This window comes from Lissotriton vulgaris, chromosome 8 (assembly GCF_964263255.1).
Source record: "Lissotriton vulgaris chromosome 8, aLisVul1.2, whole genome shotgun sequence".
Taxonomy (NCBI): domain Eukaryota; kingdom Metazoa; phylum Chordata; class Amphibia; order Caudata; family Salamandridae; genus Lissotriton; species Lissotriton vulgaris.
This window is the reverse complement of record NC_141696.1, coordinates 1001194872-1001215330: the sequence shown is the minus strand read 5'-3', so window position 1 is coordinate 1001215330 and position 20459 is coordinate 1001194872. Positions and strand designations below refer to the sequence as shown.

The window sequence follows — 20459 nt, the reverse complement described above, 5'->3', positions numbered from 1 at the left end:
GATCAATTTCTAGGGGGCTAGGTGGCTTCTTCTTAGGGTCCATTGCCCTTTCCACGAAGTGGTCCCTCGCATAAGAAGACCGAGATGGCCACTTAGCCGAAAGTCAGTCAACCTCTTCTAGGGTCTCAAATTTGTTCGCCAGAAGCAGGTTGAAAACATGGGATTGCATTTGAGGGGGACCCTGGCCTGTTGTTATCCAAATCTGGCTCCATGTGTTGTGTCTAGGTCTGGGGTCATCCCTGTCATTGTGGGAAAATACTGGGACATGAGGGGTACCTTGCCCTGACATTATCCGAGTCTGGCGCCATGAGTTCTGTCTAAATCTGAGATCATCCCTGTCATTGTGGGAGTTTGCTGGAACATAAAAGTGGATGAGCGGGGAGAGGTTGATAGCAGAACCTATAAATGGAAAGCAGTGGCTGAAATGCAATAGATTTTGCACAATGGTGGGGTTTCTAAAGTTGACTATAACACATTCCCCCCTAACATCTTTAGGTCTGTTACCCACCCAGCCTACTCTGCGTGTCAAGAGTATTTCACCAGCATTAACAAGGATAAATTGGCTAAGTCTAGCAAACAGGTGTGAACATTTGTTCTTTAACTGAAAATGGGTTACCATCTTGCCTTCTTAGAGAGGTGGAACTCCAGTGAGAACAATGACATATGGAATTGAGGCTGGTGGGAGGTTTATTGTTGGCAAGTCCATCCCTACACTGCCTCTCAGACTCTTCATTCCCCCTTTATCAGAAGATGTCCCAGAGGTACCCTCATTTACAAGTGCACTACCCTCTGCTACATGACCCTTCTCATACTGTTTGCTTTGAATCTCCTGGATGGCATTTGTGTCCCCTCTAGGAGTAGTGGACTTCTCTCTGATCTCAGTTGTTCTAGGTTCAGCAGGATCTACAGTCACTTTGGAGATCTCTCTAGCTGAAGTAGAGGGCTTAGATGCTGACCCATCAGTACAGGTTCATGTGGTAAAGATTAGATCCAATCGGGCAGATACCTGGGCAAGTTCCTCTCTCATAATGTCTCGGATTTGGCCTCATAATGATTCCAGCATGAGAGCTACCCATGGTGGTGGTGTCAGAGCCGTGAGCTGAGGTTCCCCCTCCGGCGCGGCCGTGTTTGGCCCTTCTCCTGTGTACACTGGCGAACCATTGTTGGTCTTCTTTCACTTGACCCCAGCCCTAGTAGTCTTGGTAGGCTGCCTTGAGTAGGTGGGCTTAACTGAACCCTTTGTAGCTCCCCTCCTACTGGTGACCACTTTGGGGGTCGAGCCAGTGTCCAACCCTGGAGTCGAGGTCAAGTTAGCTGTTTCAGAGGATCGGTCAATGCCATGTTGCGTGTTAGGGGAATCCATTGTCGTGCTAATCTGTGGGATGTCCGGGGTCAGTGATAGTCTGCGTTCGGTGAGTTCAATCTCATTGGCCACAATGCCTATTGCCCTTTGTGGTACAAAAGGGGGTGGTAATGGACGGAGCATCTGAACCAATCAAACACTCACACCCAGTCAAAAGATCTGGGTTTAATCCATCACCGTTCTTTAGCCCACTCTGCCACCCAGTTCAGACATGGCTATATGCAAATCAGTCTGACCCTGTGCCTCATGGGAACAGTCCAGCCCGAATTACCAAGCCATGCCTTCCCTGGACCGGAAACAAGCTTCCGAGGACCGGTTTCTGGCATTCCAGCCGTCTTCAGCCCGGCTTGCTTGAATCCAGTGGCAAAGTGAGCAAGGGACTCGCGTCTGAGCATACCCTGCCACACTTATGGCGGCCAAAAGCGGTACAAAAGGGGGTGGTAATGGACAGAGCATCTGAACCAATCAAACACTCACACCCAGTCAAAAGATCTGGGTTTAATCCATCACCGTTCTTTAGCCCACTCTGCCACCCCAGTTCAGACATGGCTATATGCAAATCAGTCTGACCCTGTGCCTCATGGGAACAGTCCAGCCCGAACTGCCAAGCCAGGCCTTCCCTGGACCGGAAACAAGCTTCCGAGGACCGGTTTCTGGCATTCCAGCCGTCTTTAGCCCGGCTTGCTTGAATCCAGTGGCAAAGTGAGCAAGGGACTCACGTCTGAGCATACCCTGCCACACTTATGGCGGCCAAAAGCGGTACAAAAGGAGGTGGTAATGGACGGAGCATCTGCACCAATCAAACACTCACACCCAGTCAAAAGATCTGGGTTTAATCCATCACCGTTCTTTAGCCCACTCAGCCACCCCAGTTCAGACATGGCTATATGCAAATCAGTCGGACCCTGTGCCTCATGGGAACAGTCCAGTACGAACTGCCAAGCCATGCCTTCCCTGGACCGGAAACAAGCTTCTGAGGACCGGTTTCTGGCATTCCAGCCGTCTTCAGCCCGGCGTGCTTAAATCCAGTGGCAAAGTGAGCAAGGGACTCACGTCTGAGCATACCCTGCCACACTTATGGCGGCCAAAAGCGGTACAAAAGGGGGTGGTAATGGACGGAGCATCTGAACCAATCAAACACTCACACCCAGTCAAAAGATCTGGGTTTAATCCATCACCGTTCTTTAGCCCACTCTGCCACCCCAGTTCAGACATGGCTATATGCAAATCAGTCTGACCCTGTGCCTCATGGGAACAGTCCAGCCCGAACTGCCAAGCCATCCCTGGACCCAGAAACAAGCTTCCGAGGACCGGTTTCTGGCATTCCAGACGTCTGGATTTAGGCCCAGATCTCTGTACTGGGGTGAATGTATGACATTGTTCTGCATTCTGTTCATCAATTGTGGTTTTTGCATATTACCCTTTGTAGCATTCTGTTGATGGATGTTTGCGGTAAAGAGGGAGGTAGGAGCCGCGGGGGTGCATGACATAAAGCAATTGCTGTCTGCTTCCCCATGCCAGCAGATTTAGCTATGTACAAAGAGGGGAACACTGTAAATATAACTAGGCTTGACAGATGAGTGCCCCACCACGCTTGTGTGCCAGGGTGGTGCGAGAAGAGAATCAGACCATCAAAGTTAAGAACAAATGCGGCTAGAGAAAGAAATAAAAGACTGGAATCACTTACAGATTAGTCCCAGGGTTGACCTCGCTATGGCCATAGGTGTCCCATTCTTAGTTTTCCTTGGCTCTGGATAGATGCAACCACGGCAGAACAGACGGTCCGGAGAGCTTGAGGGTTAAAAATGGGATGGAGCAAAACCAAGGGAGGGAGCCCAACCTCGGACGGGTGCAGACGAACCCGTGCGCATCCTGCGCTGCGGGAGCCAGCCGCACCTCACTCAATCAATCAAACAGTCATTTGTTAAGCGCACTACATACCCGTGAGGGTCTCAAGGCGCTGGAGGGGGGAGGTGGGGGCCCGCTACTGATCAAACATCCAGGTCTTTAGTATCCTCCTGAAGGTCAGCAGGTCTTGGGTCTGTTGTAGGCTCAGTGGGAGGATGTTCCATATCTTGGCGGCTAGATGATAGAAGGATTTCCCGCCGGTGGTTGTTCGGATGCGCGGGACGGTGGCAAGTGAGAGGTTGGATGAGCATAACTGGCGGTTGGGGGTGTAGAAGGAGAGCCGTCTGTTGAGGTAGGCTGGGCCGGTCTTGTGGAGTGCCTTGTGTGCGTGGATGAGAAGCTTGAGGGATATCCTCTTGTTGACGGGGAGCCAGGGCAGGTTTCTCAGGTGGGGGGTGATGTGGCCGTGTCGTGGTACATCGAGGATCAGTCGTGCCGAGGCGTTTTGGATGCATTGTAGTCGATTGATGAGCTTGGTCGGGACTCTCGCGTAGAGAGCTTTTCCGTAGTCAAGTCTGCTGCTGACGAGGGCCTGGGTGACTGTCTTTCTTGTATCTGTCCGGATCCATCTGTAGATCTTGCGGAGCATGCGGAGGGTGTTGAAGCAGGAGGAGGAGACGGCTTTGACTTGCTTGGTCATTGAGAGCTTTGAGTCGAGGATGATTCCCAGGTTGCGTGCGTGGTTGGTGGGGGTCGGGGCTGCTTCCAGTGCTGTTGGCCACCAGGAATCATCCCAGGCTGACTGGTTGGAGCCGAGGATGAGGACCTCCGTCTTGTCAGAGTTCAGCTTCAGACGGCTGATCTTTAGCCAGTCGGTGACGGCCTTCATTCCTTCATGGAGGTTGGCTATGGCGGTGAAGGGGCCCTTGGTGAGGGAGAGGATCAGTTGAGTGTCGTCGGCGTAGGAGATTATGTTGAGGTCGTGCTGTCAGGCAACGTGTGCGAGCGGGGCCATCTAAATGTTGAACAGTGTCGGGCTGAGGGAGGAAATTCTGGGGTACGCCGCAGATGATCTTGGAGGATTCGGAACGGAACGGGGGAGGCGGACGCTCTAGGGTCTGCCGGAGAGGAAGGAGGTGGTCCATTCCAGAGCCTTGTCTCGGATCCCTGCGGCGTGGAGGCGTGCGCGCAGTGTGCGGTGGCAGACCGTGTAGAAGGCGGCGGAGAGGTCTAGGGGGATGAGTGCTGCAGTCTCCCCGTTTTCTAACAGGGTCCTGATGTTGTTGGTGGCGGCGATGCTGTGGTTGCTGCGGAACCCTGGCTGGGAAGGGTCCAGGATTCTGTTCTCTTCGAGGTATCTGGTTAGCTGTCTGTTAACGATTTTATCGACGACCTTGGCTGGGAAGACGGGTGGTGGAGTTGCTGTCATTGTTGTTCTCAAGGTGAAAGTTCAGGTCTCCGAGGAGGATATAGTTGGTTGAGGTCAGGGCGTGCATGCTGATGAAGTCGGCGATGGAGTCGCTGAACTGGGGGCGGGGTCCGGGGGGTTGGTAGACGAGGGTGCCTCTGAGGGTGGAGTTGGGGTCAGTGTGGATCTGGAAATGCATGTGTTCGGCGGTGCTCGGTGCCAGTCGAGACCCTGATGCTGTTCTTGTGGTCGATGGCAATTCCTCCTCCGACTCTGTTGGTGCGGTCTCTGCGGGTGATCTTGTAGCCGTCTGGGATGGCTATGGCGATGTCTGGTGCGGAGGAGTTGTTCAATCAGGTTTCTGTCAGGAAGGCGACATCTGGGGAGGATGTGTTGAGCAGGTCCCAGAGCTCTACGGCGTGTTTGCGTGCGGAGCGGGTGTTCACTAGTATGCATCGGAGGCAGTTGAGGTCTTTCTTGGCAGGTGGTTTGTCGGCTCTTTGACTGGTGTAGCTGCAGTTCTGGCTGGTGAAAGGATCGTGTGTGCGTTTCGGGGCGGCCTTGAAGCAGTTGTGGGTCCGTCCGGGGTTGAGAGCGTACAGAGTGCTGGCGTTGTAGTGGTGGTGGTGGGTGCGGGGGCCAGGAGTTCTGGCGACGGGCGCAGACGGGCTTGCCGTGCGCCAGCGGCGCGACCGCGCAGCGGCAGGCATGTATCGGGAGGTGGGAGTAAGGAGCAGCTGGGAGGCGGGAACAGCAAATGGGCAGTCAGGGGGGCGGAGCCGCAGGGGATGCAGCGGCGTGGGCGGTGAGGGGCGACGAAGGAAACAGAAGGCAAAAGGGCACAACAATTAAGGGGGGAACGAGTGGCACAGGAGGCAAAAAGTCACAAGAAGGGCAAAATGGTCACAAAAAACGGGGGGGAAACGAGTGGCACAGAAGGCAGAAAAGTCTCAGGAAAGGGCAGACAGACAACAGCAGTCACAGACACAACAATGAAAATGCAGTCACTACAGCGGGAGCAATGAAAGAAAATATAGGCAATACAATGCAAACCTACCGCCTACCACTGGCCACCAGGGATGAGGCGCAGGTGGTAGCCTGCGGGTGGAGGAGGGCCTCGAACTTCCTCGGCAGCGGCAGCTGGGGCAGGGACACACAGGCGGTGCTGTTCGGAGGGGGAGTGACCTACCTGGAAGGGTCAATGGTCGCTCCCTCTTATCGCACTTCCGGGTGCGGGATATGCTCGTCAGTGGCGGTGCCGGCAAAAGGGTGTCTGGGGCCGGTGGTCCAGCGGTTCAGCTGTTCCCCTCACGGCTTTGGGGCCAAGGGCGCCTGTTACTGCTTGCTGGCTGTTTCCCTCACAGCGTCTGAATCACGGGCTTCCCGCGCTGCGGGAGCCCGCTGCACCTCTTATCGCGTTTCCGGGCGCAGGATATGCTAGTCAGTGGCGGTGCCGGCGCAGGTGTGTCTGGGGCAGGTGGTCCAGCGGTTCACCCATTCCCCTCACGGCGTTGGGGCTAATGGCGCCTGTTACTGCCTTCTGGCCGTTTCCCTCACAGCGTTTGAATCACGGGCTTCCCGTGCTGAGGGAGTCCGCCCGCACCTCTTATTGCGCTTCCGGTCGGGGGATATGCTTGTCAGTTGGCGGTGCCGGGGCAGGGGTCTCTGGGGCCGGTGGTCCAGCGGTTCAGCGGTTCAGCCGTTCCCACACGGCGTTGGGGCCAAGGGTGCCTGTTACTGCTTGCTAGCCGTTTCCCTCACACCGTCTGAATCACAGTTCAAATCCACTGCTCTCACTAATGACCAACACAATATGCAGTACATTAGAACAATATCATGGCCTGGCATGATAGCAGGGGTATGGCCGTCAACGCATCCCATGCCATGACATGGTCCACCCCTAACTTTTGGTTTTACATACATAGAGTGCAACTTTTTCCCCACATTTTCCTTGTGATTAATCGATCAGCAATAGGATTTTCATTGAGCCTCCAGGGACTTTGATGAATTACTGGGATTGAGATCTACCTCTATTAGGATATGGTTATGGCCAGAAGGGGCAATATGACACAAGAAAGCCAAGAAGACTCAATGTTAGGGAGTCTCCAATTAATCAGTGATCAAGTCTTGTATACTTTCTGTGTGCCAGTGAGTTGTATGTGTAGTCCTTGGCTTCTTTGTGTTGCAGACTCCAAATATTTTGTAGGCCCATGGATTTCAGCCAATCCTTTCCTAACTGTGGTCCTGTGCCAGTCTCCCTTCAGCGGGTGGCTTTTACATTCCCCTGCGAGGACTCACTTTCCCTTGGCAAGCCATAAATTATCTGAAATAGTAGTGTGGATGAAGGTCTCCTTGTTTGTATTGGGAGCGTATATTAGTGTGACATTAAGCCTATGTTCCATTATGCCCATCTCCACAGTTAGAACCCTGTACCCTGCAAGATACATCAGGAATGACCCCCAGGACTGGTCCCACAAACTCAGCGCAAACAGGACTGCTACCTGCCACCAACCCCCACTTCTTGGAAATCTCAGAAGAGAAGCATTGGATGGGGAATCATTTGGAGCAAAATCTATCTGTGTCTTAATTTAACAAGTTGGCTATCTTGAATTCATCAGTTGACCACGTCTTGGAGTACAGCTTTAGGGATAGCATCTACATCTTTAACATCCCTCGTTGCCTTCTTAAGAATCCTGTCCCTTTTTTCTCTTCCCTAACTTTCTTTGGGTGCTGTAGGACACTAGCATAGAGTGGGAATTAGCAGACTCCTTGTTGTACAGTGCACCATTCAGGGTGAAAGTGCTCTAATGTTTTTGGTGTTGTAGGTGTATTGGCATCTTCATTCTCTTCATATAATGGTCCATGCTTTTGGAAATTTGCTAGTCCTCATGTGTCTGCTCTTTCAGGTGCAAATTAGACTAAAGGGGTGACCCAATTGAAACAGTCTTTCATGTTAGCAATAGGCCTGAAGGTGAGAACTTGCATACGGTCAAACCAAGAGGTCCTGGAAGAGCTGCAGGTGGTGGTTCTCACGTCAAATGACCCCTTTCTGACCATGTGATTCTCCTTCTCCTCCTAGAACTGTATCCTTGGAAGAATATCCAGTGGGAGATTTTTTTATTTTCTAAAGGACAAAATCCAATGGGTTCAATAAAGTTGGATGGACAGATCATGTTTGTTTTTAATGACATGCAAGAAACTATGTGGGTCTCCAGCTCTGTTCTCATCTTTTGCTCTCAGCAGAAGGCCTGGAATTCCAATATTACTGTGTCTTCATCTGTTCTCTAAATCTTCTTGGTGTGCCTCATAGCTGATGTGTACTGTTCCTGGGTCTAAAAATTTCCTCCACTTATGTGCCTGTTCCTCCTAGCCCTTGTTCACATCTTTTGAGATTTTTTTGTACACGTTCCTGGCCATCTGCATCTATCTAGTTCACTTGATTTGACCTCATGGAAGAAGGTATCTATGAATTTGGGAAATATTTACCCTCATCTGAGGACCCCGTTTTTGCTGTGCAACCTTTGCTGGTGGTGACAAGAGCCCAGAGCATCCTTCTCAATGCCTTTAAGGCCCACAAAGTCCATAAAAGAAGAATCATCTCTCTTCTTGTTCCCTCCAACATAAGTACAGACTTCCTGCTGACACTGTAATGTCAGCTTATGATCATTTTTTTCCAGGGAGCAAAAAGGTGCGGTCTTAGATTATGTGTTGCTAGTAATCCACTAGATACCTCTAGTAACCCTGGCAAAGTAACTATTGGGCCACCAAAAAGGATGCCTTAGTCAGCAACCTAGTCGATGAAGATGTGTTGCATGCAGCTATATCCAGGCCTTAGAAAACAGGAGTCTGATATTCAGGAGTAAAGGCAGTCTGTTATAGGACCATGGTGACTGCACGCATAGCAATATTTGTAGCCATCAACCTCTCCTCAGTCCATTTGCCTTGGGACAGCTGCACTACAAGAAGCTGTGGGGGGAGAAATATCCCTCAGACCGAAGCCAGAATCCTGATGTGGAGGCAAGCACCATGCAGGACAGATACAGAGTTTGTTGTTAAGGAGCAAGCCCACATCTACGGAACCAATAACTGTGGGCAGACAGGGCCGGACCGGCCATAGCGGGCACCGGGCAATCCCCCGGTGCACCGCACGTTTGGGAGCCGATTTTGGGCCCCTGGGGGACATTTTTGTTACAGGGCCGTTTTGCAGCACAGCTGCAAAATCGGCCCTGTACCAAAATCGTCCGAAAACCGGCCCCGGCAAAGAGCTTGGTGGCACCGCCAACTCCCCGGAGGGGGGGGCACGGCCGAGCACTTTGCCAGGATCAGTTGTGGTTCCCAGTCCGGCCCTGTGGGCAGATGATGGGCTCCACAGCGAATGTGTGACAGTATTCTGCAAGCCGGAATCACGCTGTGCCTTTATAGTGCCGGCAAAAGAACAAATTAGTCTTTAGTATGCATTTGTTAGAGTGCTGCATTGGTGGAATGGTGCTGGATTTAAAGTCTAACACCTTCCCTAATGTTGCCCATACTGGAGTTGGAATAGTAAATTAACCTATCACAAATCCAGTGCTCCCGTAAGGCACGTCGTTATAACGATTTGCGCGCTGAACAAATGCATACTAAAGACGCATTTGTTCTAATGCCGGCGCTGTGAAGGCACAGCGTGATTCCGGCTTGCAAATTACTGTCACACATTCGCTGTGGGGCCCACCATCTGCCCACAGTTGTTGGTTCCGTAGATGTGGGCTTGCTCCTTAACAACACACTCTGTACCTGTCCTGCATGGTGCTTGCGTCCACCTTTAATGATCTCTTTCAGCCACTCACGAGTTACCGGCTCTAAGACAATCTTCCAAGATGGGGACAAGTCAGTTTCACATATAGTCTCACTGCTCCATATGCCCCAGCCCCGCTCCGACTTGTCCTCATCACTTTCCTTTAAGTGTCAGGCCTCCTGTACTTCAGACCTGACCCCCATGCAAAGCTGAACTCTAATCCTATCTCACTTCTTCAAAATCTCTCCCCCCACATACACCACACAACCTTCCACTCTCCCTCATACTCTCCCCAAATGATCAGTCTCCTTTCTCATCTACCACCCCAAACACTGAGCACACCACAACAGTCCATAAACCTACCCATCCACGCCTTTCATCGATCGCAGACTTTAGAGTCCCAAAACTAGACTTTTATGCTTCTCCATCAACTCTTACTCGCACCCAGTGCCTTAAGGCGGTGGTTGCAGGTGGGGCATACAACCTCTTGTTTTTGGAGACCAGCAATTGCTTTTCCTGAACAAACTGATCCAGAGCAAGAGAGAAAAAAAACACAAATAGAAAGGAGGAGGAAGAGACGAATGCAGAAATCTGAAATGGGAGAACTTGCAAGAGTGCGATACAATGGGAGTATGTGTGTGGTGGTGGATTAAAGAGACATAGCATAGGTGGATTCAGGACTATGCAGCCTTGGTATTTGGCGCCCTGACCTTGATAGTGCCAGCTGCGGGCTTCTGAACAAAATCTATTTTTGTAACAAATTGAACACGGCTTACACCCTATCCACTGTCCACAGAAGCAAAAGAAATCCAAAGATCCCAGCACCCACACATTTTGAATCGCTTCGCTACAACTCAACAGGACTCAACTTAATGTAAACACAGCACTGAAGCACAGGCTTACACAAACGCCAATTTTACAAATTCACTCCGAATTATACTCTTCATCCCACAAAGACCCCACCGAACAACTACTATGTTTGTTTGATCAAGACATTGCTATGCACGAAATCCACAATGTTAATTAACACCATCAGTTGTAAGCGGCCAGCAGCGTCAAAGGACTTAAAAAAAAATGATGTAGCTGTTCTGCATAGCTGCATGCTGTGCATGGCTAAAAAAACAATTGGTCTCAAAGGCGAGACCTATTGGCATTGCCAATTCTTGGTGGTTTTTTGGGGTCATTCCTATCAAATCCGATCCGACTAAAACTACTGACACAGTGGCTTAACGTGTTTGCCTAAGGCTTTCGACAACCCATCATCATTCCCCACAGTTCTTGCAATATCGTAATGATGTACTGGTGAGCAGTTGCTGAGGGTGAGTCACCCCTGTGCACGCGGCCGGTGCAGCCAGTGAGTGGGCGGCCTTTCATCTCATTTCACACGTGAACTTTGGCAGATTTCACAGTACTGCCCACCAGGTGGCAATAGTCTCTCATATTTTAAAAGGAGGCACAAAAAAAACAGGTAAGTTACTGCACCGTGGATAGGAATATTTTGTAAGGAACGTGTACCATAATGACCGAATATTTAGTCTTATTTGAAAAAAAACGATGACAGGAGAGCTACGTAAACATTAAAAATACACCCGCTAGTAATCTTGGCGGTCTAAATTTATGGCGCAAGAGCGGAGTAATAGCATAATATCTAAGGTGTTAATTAGTTCCATGTTAACCTGCCTTTCTCTTTCACACCTGGTTTCCACTGTTGAACATTCGATGATCGCAGCATGGGCCTCCTGTTAGTACGTAACGCGTATCCTGTCTGTTTCTTTTTCTATTGCGTAAGCCCTGGCCATGCAAGTATGAGCGCATGTTTACGACTACTCGTTTTGGAATATGTTGCGCTTCACTTCTTTGCTTTCTTCTCTTGGCACAGCGTTCACTTGGCAAGACGGCTGCTGCAGCTAGAAAAGCAGAACTCGCTGCTTGTAAAAGACCTGGAACAACAGAAAGGCCAGGCCGCGCAGATTTCTCAAGAGGTAACCGAGTTGAAGAAAAAAATACATTACAAGTGCCGCGATGACATAAATATACAGGGCAATCCCTGGAAAGATTATTTTCCTTTCTTCCCAAACGCAGCTTAAGTTGTATTTCCTGGCTTTCGCAAAATGACCCATCACTTTGCGAAACGCTTTCATGTTAAACCTCTCCACTGCATTTATATTGTTTTGTAAATCCATGTGAGATCAAAGGGAAGATTGGTTTTCAGACTAAACACAAACATGGGTGAGACGCAAAAACAAGACCAACCAGTCAAACCGGTTTTTTCGTTTTAAGAAATGTGCTTGGCGACCCTCCGGTGTCCCGTGATCTTTTGTATCTAATTACATTTTGTATCTGTTCTCGCTGAAAACAACTTTAGTGCATTGTATTGGAAAGTAAAGTCACAGTAAGGTTTAGTGCGGGTGTACTGAGCAGAAATGATGCTGATGGCGCCCACCTGAAGCAAGAGATGTCCTACGTCAGTGGCGTAACGTTAGTCCTCATGGTGGAGATGGAGGGGGATGGGGATCTCAGCACTGTTCAAGTATGGCGGGCCTGAGAGGTTGACGGGTTCAGGAAGGGGTGGGGGTGTCTATACGCCTTTCTTGGGGGCTTTTTTTTTAGACACCTTGGGATGTAAACGAGCTAACGAAGGGTTCTTCTGTTGAATAGGTTCTCTCTCTCTCTCTCTCTCTCTCTCTCTCTCTCTCTCTCTCTCTCTCTCTTTCTCTTTCTCTCTTTCTCTCTTTCTCTCTTTCTCTCTTTCTCTCTCTCTCTCTCTCTCTCTCTCTCTCTATATATATATATATATATATATCTATATATATATATATATATATATATATATACACTCAATTTTCAGATAGGAGTGTGGATAATAAGGGCAGCTATTGCTGTAGAACTGAGTATGCTGTGTATGTTCTGGCGTGGCTTACGCTATGTGGGTAGCACAAAGCTGCAGGCGCAGTTCAGAATTCTACAGCATCTCAGGGCGATCGTGAATAATGATAACGCTTATCCGGTTGTAAGACCTTCCAAAGAGGTACACAACAACGAACTTAAATATCTCACATACTACGTGATCAATGCAGTGGCCCCCCTCAGAAGGGGAGGCAATAGAGAAAAACTCTTAAGGAAACTGGAGACACGTATTATTCTAGAATTAGCCAGCAAGGCCCCCAATGGACTTAATACCACTGAAGATATGTACAGTTACCTATGAGCATTATGAATTAGAGTGGTTCATTATTATCTAATGGATTGAGTGCATCCAATGATTGAATATCATGCATATTTTAAAACATCAAGTTGAATAGGGGATTGTGGCATGTGTGTGTGTGTATATATATATATATATATATATATATATATATATATATATATATATATATATATATATAATATATAATATAATATTACCTACCGGTGGTCGTCTGTAGGTAGTTATAGTTAGGACCTAGTTTCCATAAGAAATATGCAACATTCTATTGGGAATAACTTTGGCGCCGGTTGTTGAATCTTCGCGAATTTCTCAAAGAAGATGGCCCGCTCCGCTCCTTCCCTGAAAGTCTTGGGAAGATTCGTCAAGCGGGGGCCGAGAAAAATGGGGGGTCCCAAAACGTGTTTTCCCCATGTTAATTTCCATAGGACGATTAGACACGGCTACAGCCCGAACCACTGAACGGAATTACACCAAATTTTGCAAAATGGTAGAGTCTGATTCACAGATCGCCTTTTTGTTTAAATGGTGTAAATCCCTCCAGTAGTTGTTATGAAAATCGAATTTGAAAAAAATGATATATCTATAAGCAAGCACCGTGCACGCACGGGCCGCGTACGTGCGCACACCTCTCCGTGCACGAGCTGCATGCTGATTGGCTGCCACTGTATGTCAACACTTCAAAACATAAATTGTTCGCAGCCATCTCGGTAGACTGAGGCACAGGAAAGCAGAAAAACAAACGTGTAGAACTCAAAAAGGGGGCAGGGTAGAAGCACCCTGACCCCCTAGGCCTGCTCAGGGGGTCCCACAAGGAACCCCAAGGCCCAAAACATTTTTTATTAATTTTTTTAAATTACGGGGTACGCGCACCGTGCGCTTACCTCGCTTAGGTATGCGTACGGTGCGTGCACCCCGTGATTTTTCAAAATTATTTATTTATTTTTTTGGGCCTTGGGGGACCTTGTGGGGCCTCCTGAGCAGGCCTAGGGGGTTAGGGTGCTTCTACCCTGCCCCCTTTGCGTGTTTTCCACATTTGTTTCACTGCTTTCTTGTGCCTTGGTTCTACCGAGGCACAAGATGGCTGCCAACACTTCCTGGTTTGGAGTGTTGACAGACAGTGGCTGCCAATCAGCATGCCTTCCCGTGAAAGCATCATGCTCATTGGCTGTCAACACTTCTAACCAGGAAGTGTTGGCATCCATCTTGTGCTATGTAGACCGAGGCCCAAGAAAGCAGAAAAACAAACGTGTAGAAAAAAAGGGGGCAGGGTAGACCCACCATGACCCCCTAGGCCTGCCCAGGTGGTCCCACAAGGACAAAAAAGCTCAATTTTTTTTTTAAATCCCGGTCTTTTTAAAAAAAAAAATCCCCCGGGGGGATCAAATCGCGAGGGCATAGTGATAAAGAAGTGTGGGGGGTCCCCAATCCCCCCACACTGCCCTGGGACTGCTGCCCTCCCGGAGCAAAGCAATGCACCCCACTGGCGCATACTGGAGGTTCCAGGTGAGCTAGTTGGCCCACAGGGACCCCCAGTATGCAAGGGGAATTAGTTCCCCCTTTGCAAACGCGCCAGGGGGCTGCGTTGCAGAGAGGTGTAAAAAAGGGTGTGGCCTCATTACACCTTTCTGCAACGCAGCCCCCTGGCGCATACTGGAGGTTCCAGGTGGGCCAGTTGCCCCCCAGGGACCCCCAGTATGCAAGAGAATTAGTTCCCCCTCTGCAAACACGCCCCCGGGGCCTGCGTTGCAGAGAGGTGTAAAAAAGAGTGTGGCCTCAATATACCTCTCTGCAATGCAGCCCCCTGGCGCATACTGGAGGTTCCAGGTGGGCTAGTTGACCTCCAGGGCCCCCCAGTATGCAGGGGAATTAGTTCCCCCTCTGCAAACACGCCAGGGGCCTGCGTTGCAGAGAGGTGTACAAACATTTTTTTTACATTTATTTTAAAAATATGTAATGTAATTAAAAAATAATATATCTAAAAATAAATAATTTATAATAATGTAGTAAATCCGTATAAAAAATATAACCATTATTACATTTGAAAATGTTCATTTAAAAAACCTTTGAAATTCACTGAAAAAACCCATAGGTTTCAGACACGTTATAGTTGGGAATTAGCATTTAAAAAACCTTGCAAATTCACTGAAAAAAACATAGGTTTCACACATGTTATAGTTAGGAATTAGCATTTTAAAAACCTTTTGAAATTCACTGAAAAAACCATAGGTTTCACACCAGTTATAGTTAGCTGGTCATTTTACTCATACAAAACCTATGAAATTCCCCTGTTATAGTTAGTTCAGCTAACTATAACTCGCGCGCCCGCAATGCACTGCTGATGACGTCACATATTACATCACTCATGACATGGTCAGTGACATCACTCATGACATCACTGATGACATCTCAAATGACATTCCTGATGACATCATTCTTGTGGCAGACCTCCTCTCACCGTAATATAATCTTTGATACACACGATCAAAAATAGAAAGTAACATTTTCAAAAAAATGGAGATACCAATTCCAGTTAGAACAACCTATTCAGTAATTCCAAAATCTACATACATATCCAGTCATTCACTAACAGTTCTATATAGGCACTCGTACATGTACTCACTCATCATATGTACTCATACACCTATACATCTTATTACACACCGACACTCATCTATAGAGTTACTCACACATGCAAATAAACTATCAAACATCCATTTACTTACATATACAGATATACACCCACCACTACACTAATTTCTACAGAATCATACACATACTTACTCTCTAAAACAATCACTTATAGAAACACATACTTATTTATACAGGAACTCTTACAATCTCTCGCTCTCACATATACTCATTTATATACATCAATACTCACATATACTAGTTTAAAACATATGTAGTTGCTCATAAAGATACTTTTGAGACAGTCATTCACTCACTAACACACCCATACACACACTCATCCACCTATACAGTCCTGCACACATGCTGTCTTCAAAACACATACAAACAGTGAGTCAGTCATTCATGCATCTGTGCGCTAAGTAATACTCCCCACCGAACCATACGGACACTCATTCTGATACTTAAAAAAACAATTAATAACCCATATACACACTTATGTAGCTACTCACCACCCCATGCAGCCACTTATATACAAAGTGAGACACTGATACAGATATTTAAATATTTAAATATTACTCGCTAATACACCTATTCACTAAGATGCACTTAATAAGTCAGTTATACAATCAATTTTACAAAAAAACCCATCCTTTTAGAGACTTATTTACCCACTCAATCTTCCATCGACCTTTAGATATACAGATATAAAAAATATTTTTTTATTTTTCAGAAAGAGACACATTCACTGGATGATGTCATCAGGGATGTCATCAAGGATGTCCTTTGAGATGTCATGAGTGATGTCACTGACCATGTCATGAGTGATGTAATATGTGACGTCATCAGCAGTGCATTGCGGGCGCGCGAGTTATAGTTAGCTGAACTAACTATAACTGGGGAATTTCATGGATGTATGACGTTACAACGCGTTATTTTACAACGCAGACCGTTACATCGTAATTTTACAACGCAGGATCCATTACAATGCATGCCTTTACAACGCATGTCATTACATAGCAGATACTATTACAACGCATGCCATTACAACGTAAGTATAGGTAAGTATATCTTTAAAAAAAAATGTAATTAAGTTAATTTAATTAATTTAATTAAATTAATTTAAATATAATTAATTTTAAAAAGTAAATAATTTAATTTAATTTAATTATTGTAATTTAATTAATATTAAAATTGTAATTAATTTAATTTAATTTCTTTTAATTAATGTAATTTAATTAATTTATAAATTGTAAATAATATAATATAATTTAATTTAATATAATTAATTTAATTTTATTAATTTTAAAATAATAATTAATTTAATTTAATTTAATTAATGTAATTTAATTAATTTATAAATTGTAAATAATATAATTTAATTTAATAAATGTAAGTAATTTAAAAAAAGAAATACATTTAATTAAATTAATGTAATTTAATTAATTTATTAATTGTAAATAATATAATTAATTTAATTTAATTTAATTAATTTAATTTATTTAATTTATTTAAAGTCGTGTTTTTAAAAAAAGTGAACCCTAAAAATACCCCTGTACCCCAAAACACAAAACCAAGCCCTAAAACCTAAAAATACCCCTGTACTCCAAAAACCAAACCCAGCCCTAAAACCTAAAAATACCCCTGTACCCCAAAAACCAAACCCAGCCCTAAAACCTAAAAATACCCCTGTACCTCAAAAACCAAACCCAGCCCTAAAACCTAAAAATACCCCTGTACCCCAAAAACCAAACCCAGCCCTAAAACCTAAAATACCCCTCTACCCCAAAAACCAAACCTAGCCCTAAAACCTAAACATACCCCTGTACCCCAAAAACCAAACCTAGCCCTAAAACCTAAAAATACCCCTCTACCCCAAAAACCAAACCCAGCCCTAAAACCTAAAAATACCCCTCTACCCCAAAAACCAAACCCAGCCCTAAAACCTAAAAATACCCCTGTACCCCAAAACCCAAACCCAGCCCTAAAACCTAAAAATACCCCTGTACCCCAAAACCAGCCCTAAAACCTAAAAATACCCCTGTACCCCAAAACCCAAACCCAGCCCTAAAACCTAAAAATACCCCTGTACCCCAAAACCCAAACGCAGCACTAAAACCTAAAAATACCCCTGTACCCCAAAACCCAAACCCAGCCCTGAAACCTAAAAATACCCAAACACCCCAAAACATGTACCTCAGTACCCCAAAACATATACTCCTATACTCATACTTATTTTTAAAATTACTTAAATTAATAAATTTAATTTTTAATATAAAAAAACATAAATAAATATATTTATTTATAATTAATAATAATTAAATTAATAAAATAATATTAAATAAAATAAAAAAAAATTATATACTTACGTTGTAATGGCATGCGTTGTAATAGCATCTGCTATGTAATGTCATGCGTTGTAAAGGCATGCGATGTAATGGAACCAGCGTTGTAAAAGTTGCGTTGTAATAGACTCCCGTTGTAAAAGTTGCGATGTAACGGTAACACACCGAATTTCATAGGTTTTGTATGAGTAAAATGACCAGCTAACTATAACGTGTCTGAAACCTATGTTTTTTTCAGTGAATTTGCAAGGTTTTTTAAATGCTAATTCCCAACTATAACGTGTCTGAAACCTATGGGTTTTTTCAGTGAATTTCAAAGGTTTTTTAAATGAACATTTTAAAATGTAATAATTGTTATATTTTTTATACGGATTTACTACATTATTATAAATTATTTATTTTTAGATACATTATTATAGCCGTTTCACTGAGATAAACCTTTAATAATGAATTGGAACAAAATTCCTGTTTTTTTACCATAATTCTTTGCACAGTACGTATTTTATTAGAAGTGTAGGTTAGGTGTTTTTGTATTTAGTAGTTTGTATTTTTTAACACAACTATTTAGGGGATTTTAGGAGCACTTTAGAGCTTTATTATAACCACCTTTGTACAAGGATAATTCTATTTAGACAGTCTTTTTTTGAGGAAAATAGACTCTCAAATCTAATTTTAGGAACAAGTTAAGTGGCAATATGTTTTATGCAGATAAAAATATTCTGTCCATATTTTCTGTTGACAATGAAATATGTTCATGTTCTCACGTGGATCAGTGTAGCATCAAACCTTAATATGGTAGTGGCTATACTGAAGACCCATATTTGCAGACTTTGCACAGAATGCTATGTGCTTTTTTGTTTTTTTGAAAACAGACTTTATTGATAGATTGCACACATTCCGCAGAGCTCTGCATACCAGAGATATCTGCAGGCCGAATATGCGACATCAATTGAAGTACAATCCACTTTCCTTTCCGTTGATAAGCAAACATAAACAAAGCAATACTAGACACGCCCTCCCCCTGAACTCCCCCCTCCCGGATCCTGCCCACCCCAGTCGCACAATGTCCATCGCATGTCTCCTATAAATTATGCATTTAACTGACTGCATGCATGTACCTTCTACCATGGCTCCTTCATGCCGGAGGGTCTTCCCGTTCCACTGGAGGTTCAAGCCATAGGCCCCTAAATTCAGCCCAGCGTTTCCAGATTTTACAATGCTTTCGTGGGCATCCTCGGGCAACAAAAATCGTCTGCTCCATTCCCATACAAAAGTCTAACCCCCTCTTCCACGCCACCACCGAAGGGGTCCGCGGATCCTTCCATGCTCTGGCCACGTCTCTTTTGGCCAATGTGAGACCCAGCAGCAATAGATGCCTTTTGTAGACATTACACCCCCACCCCATCCATCACATGTATTAAGCCCAACTGCGGCATACGGGGATCTCCCACCCCAGGACCTCAGACATACAATCCAGCACCCCCTTCCAGAACCGATCCAGAGAGCCACAGCTCCACACCGTGTGTAGAAATGTCCCCACCTCCTGGCCACAACGGAGACAGTCCGGGGATGCAATCAGTCCCGCCCGCCACATTCTCTCTCTAGTAAAGTAAACTCTATGTAGGTACTTAAATTGGATGAGCCGTAGGCGCATCGCTATGGCAGCACCCCTGGGGGCTGTCAACGCCTCCCTCCAATCCTCCTCCAGTTCTCCTACGTCCCTTTCCCAAGACTCCCGTAGCTTCTGCAGCGAGGGGGAACAGTGTGTGACTAATGACTGGTAAATGCGTGATATCTTTTTCGTCTCCAGGCCTCCCATAAACACCTTCGCTTCCAGTGGGCTAAACTCGGGGAGGGATTCCAGGCCCTCTAGGCTCAGGGCGAGGGCATGGGGGAACTGCAGGTATCTAAAAAATTGAGATCGAGGCATACCATATTCCCTACTCAGATTTTTAAAAGACTTAAGTGTCACTTCTGACAGCACATCTCCTAGTGTCGTAATTCCAATGCTGTCCCATCCCCGGAAGCCCCGTAGTGTCGCCAGCCCAGGTAGGCGCCCATTGTGCCACTGGGGTGTTTCACCAGTCAGTGTTCCACCATCCCATGCGACGCAGAGCCTGTCTCCAGATCCAAAACACTACCTGCGTGGCCGGTGGTAGCGTCTTCCGCAACTGTGCCGTATATAGAATAGAGTGTAGCGTGTGGGACCCCATAAGGCAGCGCTCCAGGGCATATGCCCGGTCCCCCCTGTCTCCATACCACCACTCATTCAAAACTAGAAGGTGGGAGGCTTGGTAATAAGAAAGAATATCGGAGGTTGCCAATCCACCACAATAAATAGACAAAAAACAGGTGCGCAGTGCCTCCCGTACAGTGCCCCCCGCCCAGAGAAACTGCCCCAGTACGAAGTCTACCTGTCAAAACCAGTGAGGCGGAATGGGATAAGGTTGGTTCTGTAATTGGTATAGCAGCCTGGGGGGGGGGGGGCATTTAAAAATGGCTGACCTACCATATATAGTCAGGGGCATGCGGGACCACGTCTTGATATCTGCCCGAACCCGCTCCCAAACCGGCGCCAAGTTCTGCTCCCAGGAGACCGTGGGAACCTCAGACAAAAACACCCCCAAGTATTTATTGCCCCCCACCGCTACCTGAAGTGTAGACGCCCAGTCCCCCACTCATGGTCGCTCCCCCAGCACTCATAGAGTTGACTTGCTAGGGTTCACATAGAGCCCTGAGGTCTCTCCGAAGATTTGCATGATTCGCAGGAGGCGCAGCTCCGACTGATTAAGGTCCGTAATGAAAAACAGGACATCGTCTGCGTAGAGCGCGATCCTATCAGACAGTCTCCTCCCCCATTCGAACCCTCGCAGCTGCGCATCAAC

At 46.4% G+C, this 20459-nt stretch overlaps 1 protein-coding gene across 1 annotated transcript in view; it reads left to right on the top strand.

Annotated features, from left to right (window-relative positions):
• PIBF1 (progesterone immunomodulatory binding factor 1) overlaps window positions 1–20459 on the top strand; it is a 797165-nt gene that overhangs the window by 450560 nt on the left and 326146 nt on the right. The window contains exon 14 of the mRNA XM_086933412.1: window positions 11273–11375. Within this exon, the coding sequence (XP_086789538.1) occupies window positions 11273–11375 (103 nt within the window). The remainder of the gene's footprint in view (window positions 1–11272; window positions 11376–20459) is intronic.